Here is a 21954-nt window from a genome sequence, read left to right as displayed (position 1 = left end):
CTAAAAAGATACTAATTTCTATTGTACATGTGTAATTGTGTTGTATTCTTTTCTTTTTTTGTTGCTATACTAATGTTTTGTGAGATATTTAACATAACTACTGCATATTTGCTTTTTATGCTGACAATTTGATATTAAGTAATATGTTTTTACCAAATGAGTCGAATGCTATTCGATAATAGGGTTAATCTTCGTGCTGGGTTTGTCAAACTACATACTTTGTATGGCTACTCTGTTTTACACAATTCAGTCGCAGCAATCGAATTAAGAATGTAGACTAATATATATTTAATATCTGGCACATTGTATGTTCAAGTATTTTTCTCGTCACGTACATTATTTTGTATTACGTAGGTAAAATTTGATATCAGTGTGTGCAGGCCCGTGGCCAGCCCAAAAGTATAGGGGGGGGTAGAAGTTAGAGGGGGGCGATCCAACCATATTATAGTTAATCACTATATTACAGTTCATTTGCAAGGCTACCGTGAAAATTTTAGGGGGAAAAGTAAAAATTTAGGGGGGCGGCCCCCATGCCCTCGTAGATATGGACCTGGTGTGTAGTTTTTTTTTTTTTTTTTTTTTTTTTAATGGGAAATAAAAATAGTGCCGGCTTTGATGTTAGAAACCGAATTTGATCCCTGGAGAATATATGTGGTTCGGTTACTACGCTAAGTTACAAACATAAAATAAGTACACTAAACAAGGCCAGCAAATTAATGTGTTACTTTTAATACTATGTATATGTATTTGTTACATTGGAAACAACCACACATATTGGTATTGCCATAAATGTGTAAGACTTTGAATAATAAAATGATAGCATTGGGGTAAGATGACATGATTCTGTCAGTTCTACTCACTCACAGATCATGTATAATATAGTGTGAACTGAAACAGTCATTCGTATACGGTATTGACTTCGTTTCTCTCTCTTTCTCTCTCATTATCATTATTATGTCGTAGCTTCGAAGACATTTTAAATTGACTGCTTTCATTCTGAATATACTTTCCGTCATGTAAGAAGATAGTTCGTGGTAAAATAACTTCAATTTCCTGTTTAAGATTAAATATTTACTACCTCTCTTTAATTTCCTTATTGTTTGATTAGGTAATTCTTGACCACAAAATATATTTCCAGAATATTGGTCTCCATTTTGGCTAAGTAATTTGGCGCGGAAAGCCTAGGTTCGATTCTTTGTAAGAATCTTAAGGTGATCTGGTACCCCTAGCAACCTTGAAAGTTAGTCCATTTAAAAAGCATTGCAAAGTTTTTCACTATTTTCTTCTTTATTATTAAAGTTACAAACGTCAAACTTTGAACAAACCTAGAGGAGACACATATCTATGCCTTGTGTGTTTTAGATTTTGAAAAAAACACAGTAAGGAAACTTTTATCTTCAACTTTGGAAACATGGCAACAGTAAGACCTGAACTCCCTGCGACGGTATAGTTTTTCCTTTCCGCCCGAGTCGAGCGGCAAGTTCAGTTCTCTGCCTCGCTCAAGTTGTTCCAATCAGGTGACTCATAAACAGCAGTACAACCGAAACCTTCTTTTCTCATCTCTCTCCCTCTCTCTTTTTTTCTTTCTTTTCATTCTGCGAATTCCTGGAAGGGTAGTTGTCGCTTGTCAGCTTACCATTTCCGCAAAATAACATAGTATAGATGTCAGTTTGTGATCTTTGGGAAAGATTATAGAAAAAATATTATTGGAATCAATCTAGGACAAAATTACCCTTTGAAAGCGAGGTCAAAACCCTCTCTTCAGAAATAATTGAAAGATATTTACATGAATATTTTTTGAGGGAAATATGATCAAGTAAAATGGCATGTGGGCAAAATTCCTGGGGCCTGCTTATTTAAAAATCACTTTCGTTCTTTGTTGCCTGTCCACATGGCCACTTCTATACTATCCCCTAGAACTTTTTTAATTTTTCATGCACATATGTCCGATGACAATACAATATTGTATAAATTACCATATACTCATGTGTAATGTCTATATCTCCCTTTTCCTGGAAGCGGAGAAGGAAAACAATATAGATCCATGTAATGTTCACACTAGCATTTCCTAATTTTAATTTTTTTTTTTTTTAATAAATGAAGTTCGCAAGGCGCCTGAAGGCTGTGAGATTCTACCTGGGTATCATGTGTATAGATACACCCTCGATCAAATTCGTGTGAAATATCTTGTGCAAACTTTCATTGTGAGTTCGAACAGAAGAGAACCAAGTTTGATAAAGCTGGGTAACGGCTCACGCAACATTTTATGTTCTTGTAAGTAAATGATGTTGGCTTATTTTAAAATTGAGCATGATTAGGAATGGCACGAGACAAGATTTGTGGTTATCTCGTCTCGAAAATTTGCTGTAAAAGTGATGTCTCGACTCGAAAAATGTATATTTCTCTATTAGAAGAGCCGTGTCTCGACTCGTCTCGTGCGCATCCCTATGCATGATTTAGTAGTAAATTTATTTTGCATTATACAAATTTGTTTATGTAATATCTGTGAAAACCTTGTTGACCAGGCTCGCAACCAGCCACTGAAGTTTGGGGAGCATAAATATGCTAGGGGAACAATCGTAACAATTCTGGGTCTCCATATCAATGTCATACGGATGCATTGTGGATTGAGGGGCTAAAAAATTTAGGAAGGGAGCAGACCCCCAAACCCCCGCCGTAGTTGCACAACTATGTAAGTAGATTCCTCAGTACCGGTACTTTATTTCACAAAATAAACACCACTACTTTATTTCGCAAAAAAATCTTCACTACGTTATATAGAAATTGGATAACTCGACGGGTCAGTGTGCGAATTGAATATTTTTCCCAGGGCGGCTGAATTTCACTCATATACGCACCCAGCCATCACACACGTAAGAGTGGGGAAAAGTTATTCCTGTCTGGAATGAAAATTTTCTCTTGCAGGGGGATAAAAATTTCTCAGAGGAGAAATCCCTGGCATCCCCTCGTCAATTAGCACACTAGGACGGGCCTCTCACAATTTATAAGGAAATCGACGCAAAAGGCTGTAAGATAACATTTTTCATACCTTTTCTTTTCACATGACATATTTTCGACTCCAGACGACACAGGGACGGATCCAGGATGGATTCCTGAGGGATGGAGTAGCGGTGAGTTGTAACACTGCTACTTAGGGTTACTTTAGTTTTAATATGTACAGACTTGAGCTTTTGCATCACTGGTGCTTGTGTCATTGGAGGTATCGAACGACCCTTCCCTCAGGATCCGCCTACAAGTCTCTATGCCATCCCTACAGGATAAAATAAGATACGCAAGAATGTTTTCCACTTATGTTTGAAGGCATACGCGTAGCCAGAAATATTCGTTAGTCAGGTTTAATTATAGAGCCCCTAATAATAATAATAATAATAATAATAATAATAATAATAATAATAATAATAATAATAATAATAATAATAATAATAATAATAATAATAATAATAATATCCGCTTAGTATTGTGTTTCGTAGAACAGATTTAGACTTCTTCCTCTGACACTGTCCACCCCCACATCTTTAGATTCCAATCAGTCTCGGTGGTCCGTCTCTCTGTTTATTGTTAATTTCACTGGAATGCATTTCTTTATAGTCTTCAATCTTTGCATAAAATTAACAGTCCTCACCTAAAAGATGTGTGGTGTAGTGTGCGACGCAATACTTCCCTCTGGGAAACCCTGGAAATGTACGTATTGCAATCGGGCATCTCACCTGAGTCTCCCGTTTAATCAGTAAGTACGCTGGGAATTTTATTTTGTGAGGTATTCAAAACCCAAGAGGGAGAGCATTTAGAATAGTGATACATATTTTTACAGAAACGCAAAGGAAGCAATGTATTTTGTTACGCCCAGGGATGTGTGTAAAGAAAGTTTGGTTGGTGTTAGGGGGTGTTTATGGGGTTGGGAAAGATTTTAAACAAAGAAACTTCATTTCCTAGCCTTCTCTGGATTACAGGGGTGCCTACAGTCAGGTTTTGGAGCACAGGTTGTACCTATGATTTTTTTTTAATTTTATTTATTTATTTATTTATTTTTAGAGGAGGGACATAATTTGTCATTGAAAGTGGAACAATCGAATTTTAATTATACCACAATGATGCTTTTATGAACACGAGTGGCGTATTTAGGAATTTGTTTCGGGAAGGGGTATGCACAATATGAGAATAAGCACTTATATTTTTCCTTTTAGGTGCCGACAAATTTTAATGAAGTTGTGAATATAACAAATTTATTTCGGGGGGGGGGGGGGGGAATTGAGCTCGATAGCCACCGACTGATGAACACTAAGTATGAAGGAGAACTTAGCATGAATAACATTTTTAAATAAGTAATTGTCATAATAAAGAATGGTAAATTTGAGGGGAGGACAGTAAATGGGAAGAATGGTAACCTTCAGGGGAAAATAGGGACCTCTGCCTGGGTGTGTATATTCTCTACTCATTTACATTTTCTAAACATTGTGATGTGTCGTCGTACGTATATGTAAGCCCCTTCTCCACACAGGAAGATTGTTGTTGATCCAAGATGAAAGCTAAAATCTTCTCATTTCAATAGATATGAAAGGAGAGAGTACAACCTGTACCAACACATCTTAAAGTACGCCACTGTTTGAAAGTATTTTTTTACTAATGTACATACTTTTCAAGAACTTCAGTTTGATGTGTTAGGTCCTATATATCGTTTCTAGTTATTTATCATTTTTAGAAAATATTTTTTCTGCATTTATATGCTTATCTCTCTCTCTCTCTCTCTCTCTCTATATATATATATATATATATATATATATATATATATATATATATATATATATATATATATATATATATATATGTTACTTCTATCTGTTTACCTGCCTATCAACCGTTCGATTTATCGTCTTTCATTCAACATTCAAATACTGTATTGAAATAAAGGTAGAAACGAAAGAAATAACCACAGAAATATGAAACACAATAGCACTTCTTTCTTCTCTTTTCTTGTTTCTGAAGCCGAAGGTCGTGCGATATTTTTCCTCGGTCGGCAGGAATATCTCGCTTTCCGTTGTCTTTTCACGGCACAGACATTTGTACTGCTATCCCTCCTGCTGTCACTCATAAAGTGATTATCCATCGATATTCACATTTCAAGCAACCACGACTCGAAGGACAGGCAGAAAGACGACTGCTAAACGCGGACAGGGAGGTTCACACAGGAGTCAATAGATATTTCAACAAAAGGAGACACCAACTCAAAATTTGAGTGGGAGGGTTACATCTGCGTTGCCAAGTTTTTAAAGTCAAACATGGAAGCTTTTTAACTGTGTTTTTTTCAAAATCTAAAACACACAAGGCATAGATATGTGTCTCCTCTAGGTTTGTTCAAATTTTGACGTTTGTAACTTTAATAATAAAGAAGAAAATAGTGAAAAACTTTGCAATGCTTTTTAAATGGACTAACTTTCAAGGTTGCTAGGGGTACCAGATCACCTTAAAGGTCATGTCCTAATTTAATTTCAGTGCTGAACTGGCGCATTAAGTTCCTGTGAAGTAAAATTAAACAGAATATTAAACTTCTATCGTCTTCTGCTTTCGTTAATTCGCTGAGCCAACGTGTCAGTTTCTTTGTAAATATTTGTTTCCACTTCTAGATACTGTTTTTTGTTTAGCGGTACTTTTTGTAGCTAAATACAAAAACAAATTCAAATTTGAAACTTTCTGCAAAGTTACCTAGTACATTGACAATTTTCATGCGTTTATTTATCTTTTCATTGTATTCTTTCCCTTCGCATACTGAAAGGCTATACATATCGCTTTGTTTTTTTTTCCCGTTAGGGTCTCTAAATTCCAACTGAAGGAAATCAAGTAGATCGCTATGCGGTTAGATCCCTAAATCAAATTTCATTTTACAAAAGCATCAAGCATAGACAACTTCAAGCTATATACCATATAACAGAATTCAAATCCGTAATTTGTTTAACTAAAGCCTAATAATGTACTGTGGTTCACATTGTTGTAAAATGGGATGAAAACAATTTTGATTAAATAGAGGGAACCGGGAAAATATATATATATATATATATATATATATATATATATATATATATATATATATAAAACTAAATCCTACCTTAGAACAATTAAATTAATTCAGTTCGTGTATTTATGATTCAAGAAGTTCGGTGTAAGTAAATTTACAGAACGAACTCCTAGGTTGAGTACAACGTAATTACTGCACAACTTGGAGGTAGTTAGCACTGCTTGTTGATCCTTTTTCGCTCAATGATCACCTTGCTTATTAATATTGAATTAATTTTTTAAAGGATCTCTTACATGGGGAAATTCACAATGAATGAAGAAAGTATAGGAATCTACTTTTATTAAACTAAGAAATTGCTTTAATTGATGGTTTTACTTATTTAAACTTCAGCCTGAATATTAAAAACTAACTAACTAACTCTATGGCCTATGGAACCCGGAGGTTCAGTGCCGCGTTCACAAAAGCTCTCCACTGACTTCTATCCTTAGCTAATTGGATCCAGTTTCTACTTTGTATTCCTATCTCTGCGAGATCCATCTTAATATTATCCTCCCATCTGCGCCTAGGTCTTCCTAATGGTCGTTTTCCTATGGGTCTACCAGTCAAGACTTTGAAAGCGTTTCTACTTTCTTCCATTCTAGCTACATGACCTGCCCACCTAAACCTCCTAGACTTGACGATCCTAACAATGTTGGGTAAACCGTATAAACTATGTAGTTCCTCGTTATGAAGCTTCCGCCATTCCCCATTCTCGTTCCTCTTGGGTCCGAATATTCTTCTCAGGATCCTGTTCTCAAATACTTTCAGTCTATGTTCTTCCCTCAGAGTAAGCGACCATGTTTCGCAACCATACAGAACAACAGGCATGATTATCGTTTTATATATTTTAAGCTTCAAATTCCTCGACAGAATTCGCGACAACAAGAGATTTTGAACCGAATAGTAACACGAATTCCCTGCTTTTAGTCGACATTTAATTTCTTCGTGAATATGATTTTCGTCTGTTAATATTGATCCTAAATATTTGAAAGTATCCACTTTATCAAAAGTATTATTTAATATTTTAACGCCTCCACAATTTGCCGTATTACGGTCCCGACGCACTTCCATGTATTTAGCCTGAATATTTCATACTTTTAAAAATAATTTAATTTATTGCAAAATCTATATAAAGGACATTTTAACAAGTTTCTGCTAATGCTTTAGTTCATCTTAGTATTTTTCTTAACATAATTTTCAATCGTTTATTAAACTTACGAAACTGGTATTGTTCATTACTTACATGTTCGGTTTGCGGTGTTGTGTATCTAAAGTTAATTCTTGCTTCAGTGCTTGAATTCAAAGAATCAAGGTTTAAGGCAGATATCTACAGATTTTATTGGGCCATTAATATATAAGCATGTGGAAGAGTTGTATGAAGCTAACTTATTGTACATAAATTCGCTAGTATCTTATGACAGCTAGAAAGAATCGGTTTCTTTGTAATTCATATCGATTGAAATAAATAAAGGTGAGATACAGGTAGGCAAGTTTACGTAAAGGAGAATTTTCTCCTCCTCTATTATACACGAAATTAAATGTTTAATATTCCAAGTTCAACCTGTAGGTTAGAGAACATAAATACAAGAGAATGATGACTTTAAATAAAGCTTAAAAAAAATTACAATCAAATGCAGGGGAAACGAGAGTAAATGAGAAAAACTAATTCTATGTGTCGTGAACTGGGATCGAAATTGGTTAGTATTGCATTTAGATATTTTTCTCAGGGAGAGATGGGAACAAAGTATCAGCATTAAGGGTCTTCATGAAATATCTGTCAGTTCATCACTAACAAAGATAAGCACTCAACTACTGAGCTACTGCGTCTTCTTGATTGTACAAGTTCTTTACAGGAATATACACTACAGAAAACTATTTATATATTAAATTAAAGTTTGAATTTTTCGCAGCTCATGAAAAGAGTGAAAGAATAAAATTACCAATTTCTGCGCTTTAATTATTCCGTGGACGATAATTTCGAACACTTCGCCGTGCGAGCTAGTGTTCTGTTGTTCCAACGTATTCATGGAAACAACTTCGCTTATTTTTATATGTAATCTTAGGTTCAGATGCTATACACAAATGAAGATTCAGGATAAACTAAATTAAGGAGAACTTGGAGAAAATTATTTACACATTCGTACACAAACATTCACCTTCTGCATTAAGAGGCAAGTCATGTTATTTCTATTGTCAAAAACTAGAAATTTACGTGAAAATAAGTTTTGGCAAACTGATGTTTGCGAACAAATTATAACACGACTGTTTGTCTTAGTGAAGGAGGTTGGTTGTGTACAAATGAGTAAATAATTTACTTAATATTTTTCATTAATTTAATTTATCCTGAATCTTTTTTTTTTTTTTTTTTTTATATATAGTTATTAAAACTGAAATGTGCTAAAGACACACAACAAATAAGTGAATTTATTTTCAAGAATATGTAGGAACAAAAGGATACTATTTTAAATCGTAGAAGAACTTGCTGAAGACCACAGGAAAGTGGTCGAGATTATCGTCCAGGAAAGTATTAAAGCACAATTGAAAAGTACTTCTATTCTTTCATTTATGCAAATGCTCTTGACTGATTAAAACATTAAGTTGTCGTACGTGTTGGTGATCGACACTATAAAATTCAATAACCCAGATAGATACGCAGTTAAATTTTGTCTTGCTAAAATCACTTTTTAGCTGAAACTATATTTAGCAAAGTAATTGAGTAATTTACATTTCTTTTTCTTAATCATCATTACAAAGCTTACATGCTTGCAGTCAGGAGGAAAAAGTGTATTGAGTGTAATCTCATGATTGTTGTACAAGTGTGTTGGTGTATGGAATTCACAATGAAAGCGTAAAATATTTTCTTAAATATCATAAGATCTAACATTATTGTTGCAAGATACTTGTTCACATATATTATTAATATTTACAATAACCCCACATAGTAAAATTGTAACATAGTATTGAAATAATCCAGAGGAATATGGTCGCTGGACTGACGAAGACTAAAATGTTGGCCTCCCGTTTGTCAAACAGATGCTCAACAAATCACCCCACCAGAATACGATCGTTTTTGTATTTTTGATGTTTCATTCCTCAAACCCGACTAGCTAATTGTCTGCTGGTAGTTAGTTGTAGAGCCAGTTCAGGTGGATATCTATTGATGATTCTTTAAACACGCTAAAGCGTGGCCCATGAGTCGCTTGACACGAGTAGTTTATTCAGTTTTCAATTGACTAGAATAGCAGTAGTCGATTGATTGACAATACGTTATGGTGTGGTTCGTGAACAACACGTTGTAAAGTGATTTTCTAAGGATTTAATCACTTGTGATAATTTCATAGTTTCGAAGCTGATAAATAATTTATTTCAAATGCAGTTTTGTGAAGCGACTTATGGCCGACCCTGTACATATACAACTTCATAAATTGTATATATAGGTACTATATTATATATATAGATATCAAATAAGTATATTTGTGCATCAAGATACCCTTCCATAGTGAATTGCTTCCACAACTAATGCAATCAGTTGGTTGATAGGGGCTTGAAGAATAAAGCATCATAAACACAGAAAATTAGATATGTTGTTGATACCACAATTGGCAGAATACTCCTAGGAAATGGGAGGTTTGTGTTTAAGTTTCATCAGTCTTGCGATCAAATTTATCTGTTATTCCAATATTATTACATACCTATTAGTATTGAGTGTAAAAATAATAATAGATACAAATATAATGATGTAGATTCCTGAATCAATTTATTACACATATGTATATTATTTTCATTAATTTTTAAAATAACGCATGTATTTGTTTTCTTAGTACTAAGCAAAGTTATTTTTCTATGAACACTTACGTTACTAAAATGTAATAAAAAAACAGCATGAAATTGTATTGAGGTAAAGATCAAAATTTGTGAAGAGATTGTGTCTGTGTTTATTACATTAAAAAGAGCTTGTTCGAACTTGCAAATTTTATACATATTATATTAGAGAAAATTAGAGACTAATAAATGTTTTTCTTTCTTTTAACGTAACTAACAAAGGAATATCGTAAGTATTGTGTGTCAAATAGTTATTCGTATATAGTATTGCTTTTTGAAGCATTATAACTAGAAAGTTTTGTCAGCATATGATACTAAATATTTATTTTAATAGCACCGTTGTGAATTACATTTTTTTCTTGTTTTAATAATATATGGTGTGTTGGGCGAGGTAATTTAGTTTTTGCAATAGATCTGGACATTTTTCGTATACAAATAACACGCCTAGATATTATATATACATTTTCTGTTAAGTATGAAACTGTTGCAAATTCTGATTACATTGCCTAAGAATAAATAAGTATATATATCGTAAGCAATGTAGTCAGAATTTATTTTAATATCCATTCCCTGCCTAGTTCTTTAGTGTTGAATATATTTCAGAATCCAAAGAAATCATTTTTCATGTTTACTGTGTCATATTTTTCTTGACAATACACTCTAGTAGAATAGTCAGTGTTCTCAAGGTGGTACTTAATATTGCTTAATAGGTGATACTTAATATTTTTTTTTCTTTTACTCTGAAAGTGAGGAAACTAGTAAAAATAGAATGAACTTGTATACATATGTATTATGTATGCCATTTATTTTGTCATATTATTAAGTTAAATTTTATTTTCAGTTTCGATCAAATACTAATTTCTGCCCTTAAACTGCATTTAAGCTACGTCGATATATGAATGCTTAAATATTATTTATTTATTGAACAAGAAATGATAAAATTTGGGACTTTAAAATATTAGAATGTCTTCTATATTGAAATTACCTAATATGCACATTAAATAATTAAAAATAAAACAAACATCCAATTAATGTCCCATCGTTATATCATGCATGCTAAATAACACAAATGATACGTGCAACCTGAATGATGGTGAGAGAATCGATGAAATAACTCATACAATGTAGAGAAATACACTATTGTTTACCACAAACTTACCGAGCCTGGAATTGAACCTGGGATCGTTCGCCCAGAGGTGAATGTTGTACCATTGAGTTATATATAGCCCTATATTAAGCATTTATTTCTTTATAGAAATATATTTCTCTTAATTTTTTAAGTTCCGACCTTAATGCACAGAAAATCTCTGTAGCTAAATGGGTAGCCTATTCCCTTGAATATTCATAACCTTAAACATGTATATGAATTTCTTTAAAAAAAAAAAAAAAAAAAAAAAAAAAAAAAAAAAAAAAAAAAAAAAAACGCATTACATAAACAGGACTGTTGTGTTTAGAACATGGTCAAATAAATATTGAACTGAGCGAAGCTCTTATGTATTCACATATACGTTTATTGAAGTCTTTTTTTTCTGACAAGAACTTGCGTTACATTGGCTAAATTGTACACAACAAGATGGTCATATTCAACGTAGTTTTGAACTGAGATTAGTTACTAGTCACCCCTTGAGTAGCGGTCGAGAATCTATCCCACCTATATGCCTTCTTCAGAACTCTGTAGGTTAAATGCCCTTGTGGCTAATATTCTAAGCGGCTGTGTGAAAATCTGCCACACATGTTAGCATTAACAGCTGTGCTTTCTTAATCGAACTAATCTGAGATGGTTTGAGCTACTTCAGTCGAACTTTGCACATTAATGATGATCATTGTAAAGATAGTTTTAAGGCGAGCTGGTTATGAAAAATCATATCTTTGAGGAATGCTGATCTGGTGAGAAATCTTGACTGGATTTCATGTATTTCGATTCATACCTGATTGAACTAGACAGAAAGTATTAACACATGTCTTTTGTGTGCGCGTGATTCTGGGTCACATTTCCAATGGGATGATGGTTTCGCTAGAAAGGAATATTCACTTTCGCTCGCGAATTTCATGACAAATAAATCTTTAAACATTCTACTTTAAGGTTAATATAACTATTATTGGTATTGTTGGGTGGATATATTGCAATATTACCAAGCTGTACTCGGGCTTCGTCCCTTACATTAGTAAGTTATCCCAAGTCATACTCGAGCGTAGGATTAAAAGTGTTAAAAGTCAATCAATCAATCAAATTAGACAGGGCCAGTTTCATCTACATTGAGTAAACTTCGCATTACGGTAGTGGTGAACATGGTTCGCTCGCTCAGTTCAACTTTCAATCCCAAATGAGTTCATTTTTTGCGTATTATATAGTATATGAATTTCCTTTTTAAGCATCGGAAAACAATTCTTTAAAATACAAACATTGTAGTTAAAATTAAGAAATTTTTGGCTTGAATATGTGCTTCGAGCGATTAATACACAAAAGTGAAGTTTCTTAAGTTTTAATAGATGCATTACTATTTCAGACTCTGAAAACATATAAAATAAAAATTAAAATGCATTACTATTTCCATTGTTTTATGTATATATAATGACAATTTTGTGCAGTTTTAGGATTTAATGAAAATGTATGAAAGTTGGTATAATTAGGTACTTTTTGAATATTTCCGCTTTTTTGTAGGTTAATACTATTTGTGTTCTAATTTCAGTATGTGCCGAAGGACTTTACTTGTATCGAGGACGATGTGAACCATTCTGCCCAGAGCAACATTACACCAGTGTAGACGCCAAGGGAAACCCATCTTGTATTCCTTGCCATTACAGTTGCAAAGCCTGTGCCGGATCTAATGATTATGAATGTATAGCATGCTTTACAGACGCCCAGCTTGTAAATTTATCCTCAACGGAAACGTATTGTTACCCCATCAACTTGCTGCAAACTCTTCACCAAAATAAATGGTATTATTGGACGTTTATTGCGTTTGCAATAAATGTTTCACTGATAGTGGCCGCTCTGCTTTATTATATATGGACTAATTGTATCAGTTTACGTAAAAATCGACGGCATCAACCGTACAAAATGTTGAACGGAAATATTGATGGTGGACTTACAGCAGTTACAAAAATTGGATATGAATCTTCAAGCGAAGAAGAGTAATAGGAATTTGTTTCTAGTAAAGTGCTGAGATGAATGGGCATTCTAGCTGAAATTTGTTATACTCTGGTATACATTTCTAATACGTTATTTTAAACATAAATATAGGATAACTGAGTTTGATTAGGAGACTGGAGTGATGTGTGTAAAATAAAGCTACGTACACCGTTTCAAAGCTGAGAATGTGCTGATCTAGTGTTTGTTTACAACTATTTACAAAGATCTGTTACTGTGAATGAAAATTATGCTAAACTGTAACAAATTTCATTGTAACTAAGATGTTGATCACAACAAATATTAATAGATAATATATGTATACTCAATACTAGTTGCAGACAAGCCACCATGTTATGCACAAGCGTTAAACCCGCAATGCGAACACTTCTGAGAAGCTGTTGATATGCAGATATCACTAATATGCAATAATTGATACAGCACAGAGGTAAGGAAGGAAATATACATGAACAGTTGAATAATACGACAGCGATACTGTACAGTAAACAAGAACCAAGGAATGTACTGAAGTAGATCGTAGTACATCAAGCAAGTAAAAAAGAATTGTATTGTGAATTAATTTTCTGTGAATTAATTGTCTTCTAACTCGATGCTTTCCTCTGAGTCTTTGGCTACTGCACTCTTCGATAGGTCAAGAAGTAAACTTCTCGTGGAAGCATTCCTAGTAATTGTGAAAAGTCGTAGCATGTAAGTAAAATTTCCTTGTATGTATTCGTTCTGAGACCTCTAAAGAAATACCTATTAGTGACTTAGTACGGGTTTGACACCAGGAATTGTTAGATAACAATATAAAGACGAATTTTGAGAGGATTGTACTTTGTGAGGTTAAATAGTTGTCAACATAAACTAGATCTGCACGAGATCCTTATTTAATTTCAGATCTTAGCACTAAAATGAACAAACAACATTGTTTAATGTGATCTTGTTTTAAACAACTTTGCAAACACTGTATGTAAATGTAGCCCCACCCTTGAAAACAGTTCCACAGTTACCTAAATGTATGATTTTAATTATAGATTCAAACCTTATATACTAGTACTTTGAAAACAGTACTTTCGCGTAGTTTTAAATCACGACTGAAAATAATTTGAACTGACTTACAAATAAGGTAATATTGTTTAATGTGTTGTAATAGTATTACAAACTCGCTAAGAAAATGTACTGGCAAAATATATTTGATTTGAATAATCTTGCAATGCACTTAATTAAATTGGTAGAAATATGTATTCATAAATTTAGAAGAAAAATCATTGAATAGTGTGACTGCTTCTAAAATTAAGTAACTATTTCCACACAAGAAAGCCAATGGCATAACTCTGAGAGTAATGGATGGAAAGTCATGGCTAAAAATTATTCTGGAAACATCTTCTAGTTAATTTGCATTATATAAAATAAATTGTAGAGTATTCGAGCATAAGTAGAAGACCATATTAAAGCAGTATATTCCTGTGCAAATAGCGTCATCCCTCTTGAGATCAAATGCACAAATGTAATTTGAATTTCCACAGTAGATTTATATGTGAATAATATTCCGTGCGCAGACACAGTGTGTGAATAACACGAGAAATAATACTTCTTTTTCTCATAACGTCAGTACTAAAACAAAACTTACAAATTCATACCGAAACACATTTCTGTTTTCAATGAAAAAGGGTAAAAGTTAAGAAACATTTTAAAAATACCTCTTCAACTTAGAGAATCTGATGAAAGTTAAAGTATGTAATCGTTCTAGCTTATCATTCAAAAAGTTCCAGATTTAAATCCCGCGGGATTTTGTTCCGGGTTTACCTCAGTTCCATTAGGCGAATGCCGATATGATATCTTGAATATACAGACCTTCACTAATTCCCCAAATATATCCTTTTATTTTCATTGTTAAAGAATTCACTGTGAAGTGGTCTTATAGCTGTTTCAGTACACTAAATAAATAAAATAATTTCTCAATTACATATCGTGTGCGTTTATACGTATGAAAAATCAAATACTCATAACAATGACGTGCAACAAATTTTTAAATTTTACTTTGTGATATGGAGTGCGCATCAAAAGTAGTCAGTCAAATATATTGGATTTAATGTAAGCTAGTAGTTTACAGATACATTTCTAATTTATACAAACTTCTGTAATTTACTATAATTTTAAGATATTCTAGGTATAAATACGCAGCTGTAAGTAAAATTGTCTCCTATATAGTCAGAAACGTTCAGAAAAGCTTAATTTTATTGTGGCTGCTATATAATTGGACTTCAGTAGCTAATTATGCAGCTATGAACTACACAACTTTGGCAACTATGGAGAGTAGTAGATTATAATAGCTACCAATATTAATAATCTATAATAGTTTTCAATATGAATAATTATGAATGCAGCTTTTTTTATTACTTATCTACAAGATTATTCAAAATGCTGCTTTAGATTAATATTCTATATTATTGCTCTTGAAAGAAACTAAAAATACGAAATTAGATCTCGAAATGAACAAATATGTATATAAGCTCAACCATCATTGATGCTGGGTTATTCAAACAAAATATTTGCCAGTTGAATATATTCCTGTGATCTGAATGGGTGAGCACCAACCTGAAGAAGGGAAAAATCCTGTTAAGTCCGAGTAGTGTGAACATTGAAAATCTCAATATTACGAGCCTGACATACTAAAAATAATACCAAATTTACCATTTTTCTTTTGCTTGTTTTTCATAAGTGAAATGAGATAATGAAATGGAGCTTACTACAATCATAGATAATGTTGTGGGAATAATTTAGTTTCCAGGGGTGGGGTATATCAGCAACGAAACATATACAATCTATATATCAATCGATTCAGCTTGACAAAACAAATCGATCGATACCAAATTTAACTACTTCCGGTTAACCACTTCCGGTTTACTAAGCCTAATTTAGTTTCCGGGGGTGGGGTATAATCAGCAACGAAGCATATACAATATATATATCAATCGATTCAGCTTGACAAAACAAATCGATCGATACCAAATTTAACTACTTCCGGTTAACCACTTCCGGTTTACTAAGGCTAATTTAGTTTCCGGGGGTGGGGTATAATCAGCAACGAAACATATACAATATGTATATCAATCGATTCAGCTTGACAAAACAAATCGATCGATACCAAATTTAACTACTTCCGGTTAACCACTTCCGGTTTACTAAGGCTAATTTAGTTTCCGGGGGTGGGGTATAATCAGCAACGAAACATATACAATCTATATATCAATCAATTCAGCTTGACAAAACAAATCGATCGATACCAAATTTAACTACTTCCGGTTAACCACTTCCGGTTTACTAAGCCTAATTTAGTTTCCGGGGGTGGGGTATAATCAGCAACGAAGCATATACAATATATATATCAATCGATTCAGCTTGAAAAAGCAAATCGATCAATATCAAATTTAACTACTTCCGGTTTACTGAGCCTAATTTAGTTTCCGAGGGCTGTGTATAATCAGCAATGAAACATATACAATCTATATATCAATCGATTCAGCTTCACAAAACAAATTGATCGATACCAAATTTAACTACTTCTGGTTAACCACCCCCGGAAACTAAATTATTCCCTTTATTCTACAATAGAAAATTTGAACTTGAAGAATTTTCAGTGTTACCATCCATAGAAGTTAGTGTTGCCAGAATAACATTTCCCTGAAAACCTAAGTTAAGGCAGTGACTAGAGGAAAGAACTCAACTGCATTTGATTACATATCCTGTCTTGAATTCCTGTGAATTATTTTTTAAGTAATAATTCTATTCAGTTTGTAATAAACAAAATAGTTTTAACATAACATAACATTTATTAAAATTACATAATAATGTTATTTAAAAAGTAGTTCACAGGATTCCAAAATAACATGATAATCAAATGCAATTGAGTTCTTTCCTCTAGTCGCTGCCTTAACTTAGATTTTGGGGGAAATGTTGTTATAGCAACACTGAAAATTTTTCAGGTTCATATTTTCTATTATAGAATAACATTATCTATGATTGTGGTAAGTTGCATTTGATTTTCTCCTTTCACTTTTGAAAAACAAGCAAAAGAAAAATGGTAAATTCTGTATTATTTTTAGTATGGCAGGTACTTAAGGAACGAGTTAAAACTTATTTGTAGTTATTAAAAAGCAAATAATACTTTTGACGTACTTTTCTATCTGTAAGAAGATAATAATTGAAAGTTACCATATCGACGATAAGATCTCCTATAGAGCACATTAGTTCGTGAAGATAGGCAAATGAGTGTATTTTCCATCTTCAAGTTCTAAAATCTGTTTTGGTTAAATATTTACCAGCCATATTAGCTGGCTTTGTTCCTAAGTCAACCTAATTTTGTAGATTGTAAAATTAGTCATATTTTGTCATTTATAAGAGCAGGTAAAGAACGTTAAATATCATTATTATTCTAAAGTGATAACGTCTGGGGAAACTATATTTGTGTTCGTCTAATATTCGCTAATTACCCAATTAAGAAAGGGAGGCTTAATACCTTTTGATCTCGTTTGCGTTTTCGAGCACGAGTTGTTTATTTGGACATTTTAAGTGAAAATATTAGAGAATATACTGCTCTGATATTTGTAGACAAAGCCTTCCCAATTTTTTCATGTTACGTATAAATATTTAGTTTTCTTATATATATAGTATGATGATAGAAATAAATAAGGAAGTGCAATATTTAAAGGTGAGATTGTAATAACCAGATTTTTAGAATTAAGGCATCGATATGCTGGTATTCACGTTCTGATAAATGACCTTTAAATGGTATATTTTCACAATACGCTGTACTATAAGTGCATTGTGAAACCATAGGTGATGTAATACAAATGCCATTAAACTAATATATAAATGTGTTATTTTATTCACAAACAAAATTATACAAGGTGTTTTAAAACAACACCGACAACGGAGGTGATTCTTGACAACAAGATAAGACAAAAAGTATAGAACAACCTGGGTGCAGAAATCCATCATTTCGAAGTTATGCTGCCGAAAACCTGAGGAAAAAAAAAAAAAAAAAAGAGAGAGAGAGAGAGAGCGGGAGAAAACTAAAGGTCCAGGGCTCCAATACTATGGGACCTACAGTAGTCAGGTAAAGACTTCACTTAGAAACTAGTATGTGCCCTATCCAAACACCGATGTTTCAGAATCCTGCGATACTTCTGCAACAAATTTTATAGAGGTAGTTGGTGAGTACTTCAAATTATATGCCCGTACCCAAACTCCATCTATAAAAATTGTTGCGTGAGCACCTTAGGATTCTGAAACATGGGTTTTTTGATAGGGCACATATATTAGTTCCTAAGTGAACTCTTAACCCGACTACGATAAGTCGCATAGTATTGGAGCTATGGACCTTTTAAAGTTCATTTTTTCATGTTTTCGGCAGCCTATAACTTCGAAATGATGGATTTCTGCAACCAGGTTGTTCTATACGTTTTGTCTTATTTTGGTGTCAGGAAGTTGGCAGTATGGTATATTGTTGCGCACCGCCAGTTTATAAAATTCATAAAAATAAACTAAAGAAATTACGTTAATCATTCATTGACGGTAAAATTATTGTAATTATGTAACGTACTAGTATAAATATATAAATACGCGACTTCATTCCTGTTGCATTATATCAATCTCAAAGTGTATCATGATTGTTTTAAAACTACTATTACATTAAATGTTAGTTTTTTTCATTGATTGATCTGTGATAAACATTTTAAGACTTATAAGTGGTTGCTTGTTTTTATCTTCTTTTTGTAAGTAGTTGAATTCAATATCTAATGAGGTGTTGGTTTTCTTATCAGATTATTAGTATTGTTCCTTTGTTTTTCGGTATAATTTCCAGATTGATTTTAATATAACAGTAATTTACTAATGTAGAAGAGAAGTGAGTAGTGCAGATAACATAGGATCATTACTTAATTATTTAACTAAAAGTGAAATAATTTATTTCTGGTAAAAAATAAATGTCTTTGATTCTTACTGTTGCATCAGGAAATGAGATAAAAAGAAAGAACACAGATTATTTAAAATGATAGAAATTTGTTTCTCGTGCTGCTTAATGAATAGTATAATTACAATAATCTAATTACGTTTTGCTTCTATTTCAGAAATATCATATGTCGAAGTAAATAACTTTACTTTGATCTTTTTTTAGAAGAAAGGAAAAAACAGAAAAGGAGAAAAAAAGATCCTCTTGTACGTTTTTACTTTTTTTTTTTTTTTTTTTTTTGAATTTTCATACGTATCAAGCAATGGTGGCGGAACGTTCCGGCTGGATTATAATTTGCCAGTAATATAAATATATATGAAAAGTTTTAATACCCGCAATTTACAATACACCCTAACGAAATTTATTACAAAAGTCACCGAATCAAAATGTTGATGTGTTTCTTGATATGGAACGTCATAATTAGACCAAGAATATATCGCATGAAATGCCGTACCATTTTCTAGTGTACTCCAAGTAGACTTTGTGGTGGACAAACACGTGCGCGTTGGTTTTCTTGGGATTCTGTTTCCTCCTACTTTATTCATTCCACCATTTTATTCATTTTTCATCATCACCGTCTCCTTCAGCCTAGCCAGCATAACCGTTGACGTAAAACAGGAAGATTTCATTTAATTTTCTAGGATATATAGCATTTCAAAATAGTTTTCAGTTTTTGGCACTGTGTAATTTAAAATCTTATGGTGCAGCTAAAGGAATTAACTTTTTTTCTTTGCACAGTTAATAGAACTTACTTTATATTTTTGATCGTATAGAACTATTATCTACGGAACTGGAATTGTGAGACCATCAAATAACGAAAAATAGTTATTGTTGCTGTTTTAAAGGACATAAACTTTTCTATAAAGTGTGCATTATATTCCGTAATCTCCTAACTTTCTCCCAGCATAACAGTGGTTTCTTCGCGGCACATCGTTTGAAAATAAGTACGTGGGATGTTATTGTCCATCTGTCTCAAAATCATCTTACATAACCAAAGGATTACACTTTAAATTCAGGGTAGTGGAAGTGTAGCGTCATGTTTTTAAGAGGCATTCTTTTCTTTACATGTAGTTTTGATAGTTTATTTAGTGGTTATCTGCGTTGTTCTGTCCTGGCGGGTACTTTTTCAACAGAGACAACCATCCCTGTAGTTTCGTCGCCATTGGCACCACTTACGAAGTTCAATTTGCCTGGTCGCAAAGAATTCGAAATAGAAACTGTAGGATCTAATCCACTGAGAGAAAAACGTGAATGCGAAAAGTTATTATTGATGATACTTGGACCTTCATTTCTGAAATCATTTTTTATCTTTGTTTCCATGTTGTTAAAAAGTTTTGAACAATGGCAGGCTGGTACGTATAAGTTGACCAGAAATACTGCCTTTCTCGAAGCTAAATCTAACAACACCACAGAGAGAGAGTATGTAACACTCTATACCAGTAGTCGCTAAACTTATGAAGCTTCTGAAATACCGTACCATTTTTAAATCCTACTGTGAGCTACCAACCAAAAGAACTACAAACTTTTTTTTTTTAAATCTTACATTTGTTTATTGCCTATAAACTTGTAATTCTAGTAAATATAAAATTATCCAACCGGAGCGTTAACACGAAGTTACGCGTTACTAGTAGCTCGCGATCGACGGTTTGACGATCACTGCTCTACACGGTCATCAGACTTTCTTATTGACATTATTACAGTAAAATGTGTTATTTGTATCTTTGTATGTGGCAATTTAAACATTTTTTTAAAAAATAATGTTAAATAATGAAATCCTGCTGGACAGGATCCTTTTCATGTTAATTGTAAGTTTTAGCACAAATAATTTTAACATACAAGGTATATCAACCTTGGAAATTCATTTTGAAACTTAAAGGAAGCAAAATAAGTGTGTTATAGTTTAATTAGCTTAAATGTTTAATGAACTCTAGTTTAAATATTGTTTCTATACTTATCTGATGTAATGCTTCTGATAGTAAGTACAGATACGAGCCAACTTTGTTTGTCAATCCAGAATTTCAGTTTAGAATCCAGTTCATCTCAATTGTGTATATGGGACAATATTTAATAGAAGCGAAATAATGCACGTATTTTTTTTTTTTAAAAAAATACGTATTGACTGATAAAACACTACAAGCCATGGAAGAAATTAAACACTAGTCAATATTAGTGTGAAAGTGATTCAGACTGAGTCTTTATATAAATAGAATGCATATGATGGATTAGTACAAAATGTGACACATAATAATGAAAGTACGGACTTTCAAAGGAATTAAACTATATAAATAATTCATTTAAAGATAAAATAGTGCTGTGATTTGTGAGTGGTAGTGAAAAGAATGTTATTTCACTTGAAAGTATGAGCAAAAATTGTGATGAATGATTATATATATATATATTGTTCTTTCTTAGTGTAGACATTGTTTAATTTTATGAGAAAAAAAAAGGAATCAGATTTATTTTCTTATTGCACTACGGTTGTGGCTGTTTTCTTTTAATGTTTTTTTTTTCTTTTGATTAATGTCTTGTTTCGCACATGTTGTAGCTTCGCAAATGTGTCTTCCGTCCATTGATTTTTTTTTAAAGATAATGTTTCCAATAAAAAGTAATGTTCTTTCAAACTATTTACGTTGTATTAATCTTTAATCCTCGAATACCTTTCATTTATTTGTAAATACTAAGATACCATTAAGACCATTAAGAGTGCAATGCTGTCATGTATTGAAGATATACACTTCATAGTTTCAAAGAAGGCAGCAGTATACATACAAAAATTGTCTATGTTAATCTTACAATTTGTGACTTTCTATTTGTGGGGCCGCGGTGGTTCAGTGGTAGAGCGTTCACTTTGGTGCGTGGGGACCCTGGTTCGATCTCAGGCTTTGTGGTGGACAAACACGGTGTGCGTGGGTTTTC

At 32.8% G+C, this 21954-nt stretch overlaps 1 protein-coding gene across 1 annotated transcript in view; it reads left to right on the top strand.

The window, feature by feature from the left end:
• The window catches only part of LOC145665965 (furin-like protease 1), a 273711-nt gene extending 252049 nt beyond the window's left edge, over positions 1-21662 (top strand). The window contains exon 13 of the mRNA XM_081733071.1: positions 12583-21662. Coding sequence (XP_081589197.1) covers positions 12583-13031 — 449 coding nt within the window. The 3' untranslated portion in view covers positions 13032-21662. The remainder of the gene's footprint in view (positions 1-12582) is intronic.
• Positions 21663-21954: the final 292 nt, after the last annotated feature.

This window comes from Thermobia domestica, chromosome 12, assembly GCF_964235325.1.
Source record: "Thermobia domestica chromosome 12, izTheDome1.hap1.1, whole genome shotgun sequence".
NCBI classification, from domain to species: domain Eukaryota; kingdom Metazoa; phylum Arthropoda; class Insecta; order Zygentoma; family Lepismatidae; genus Thermobia; species Thermobia domestica.
Note: the sequence above shows the minus strand (reverse complement) of the source record. Positions and strands in the feature narration are given on the sequence as shown.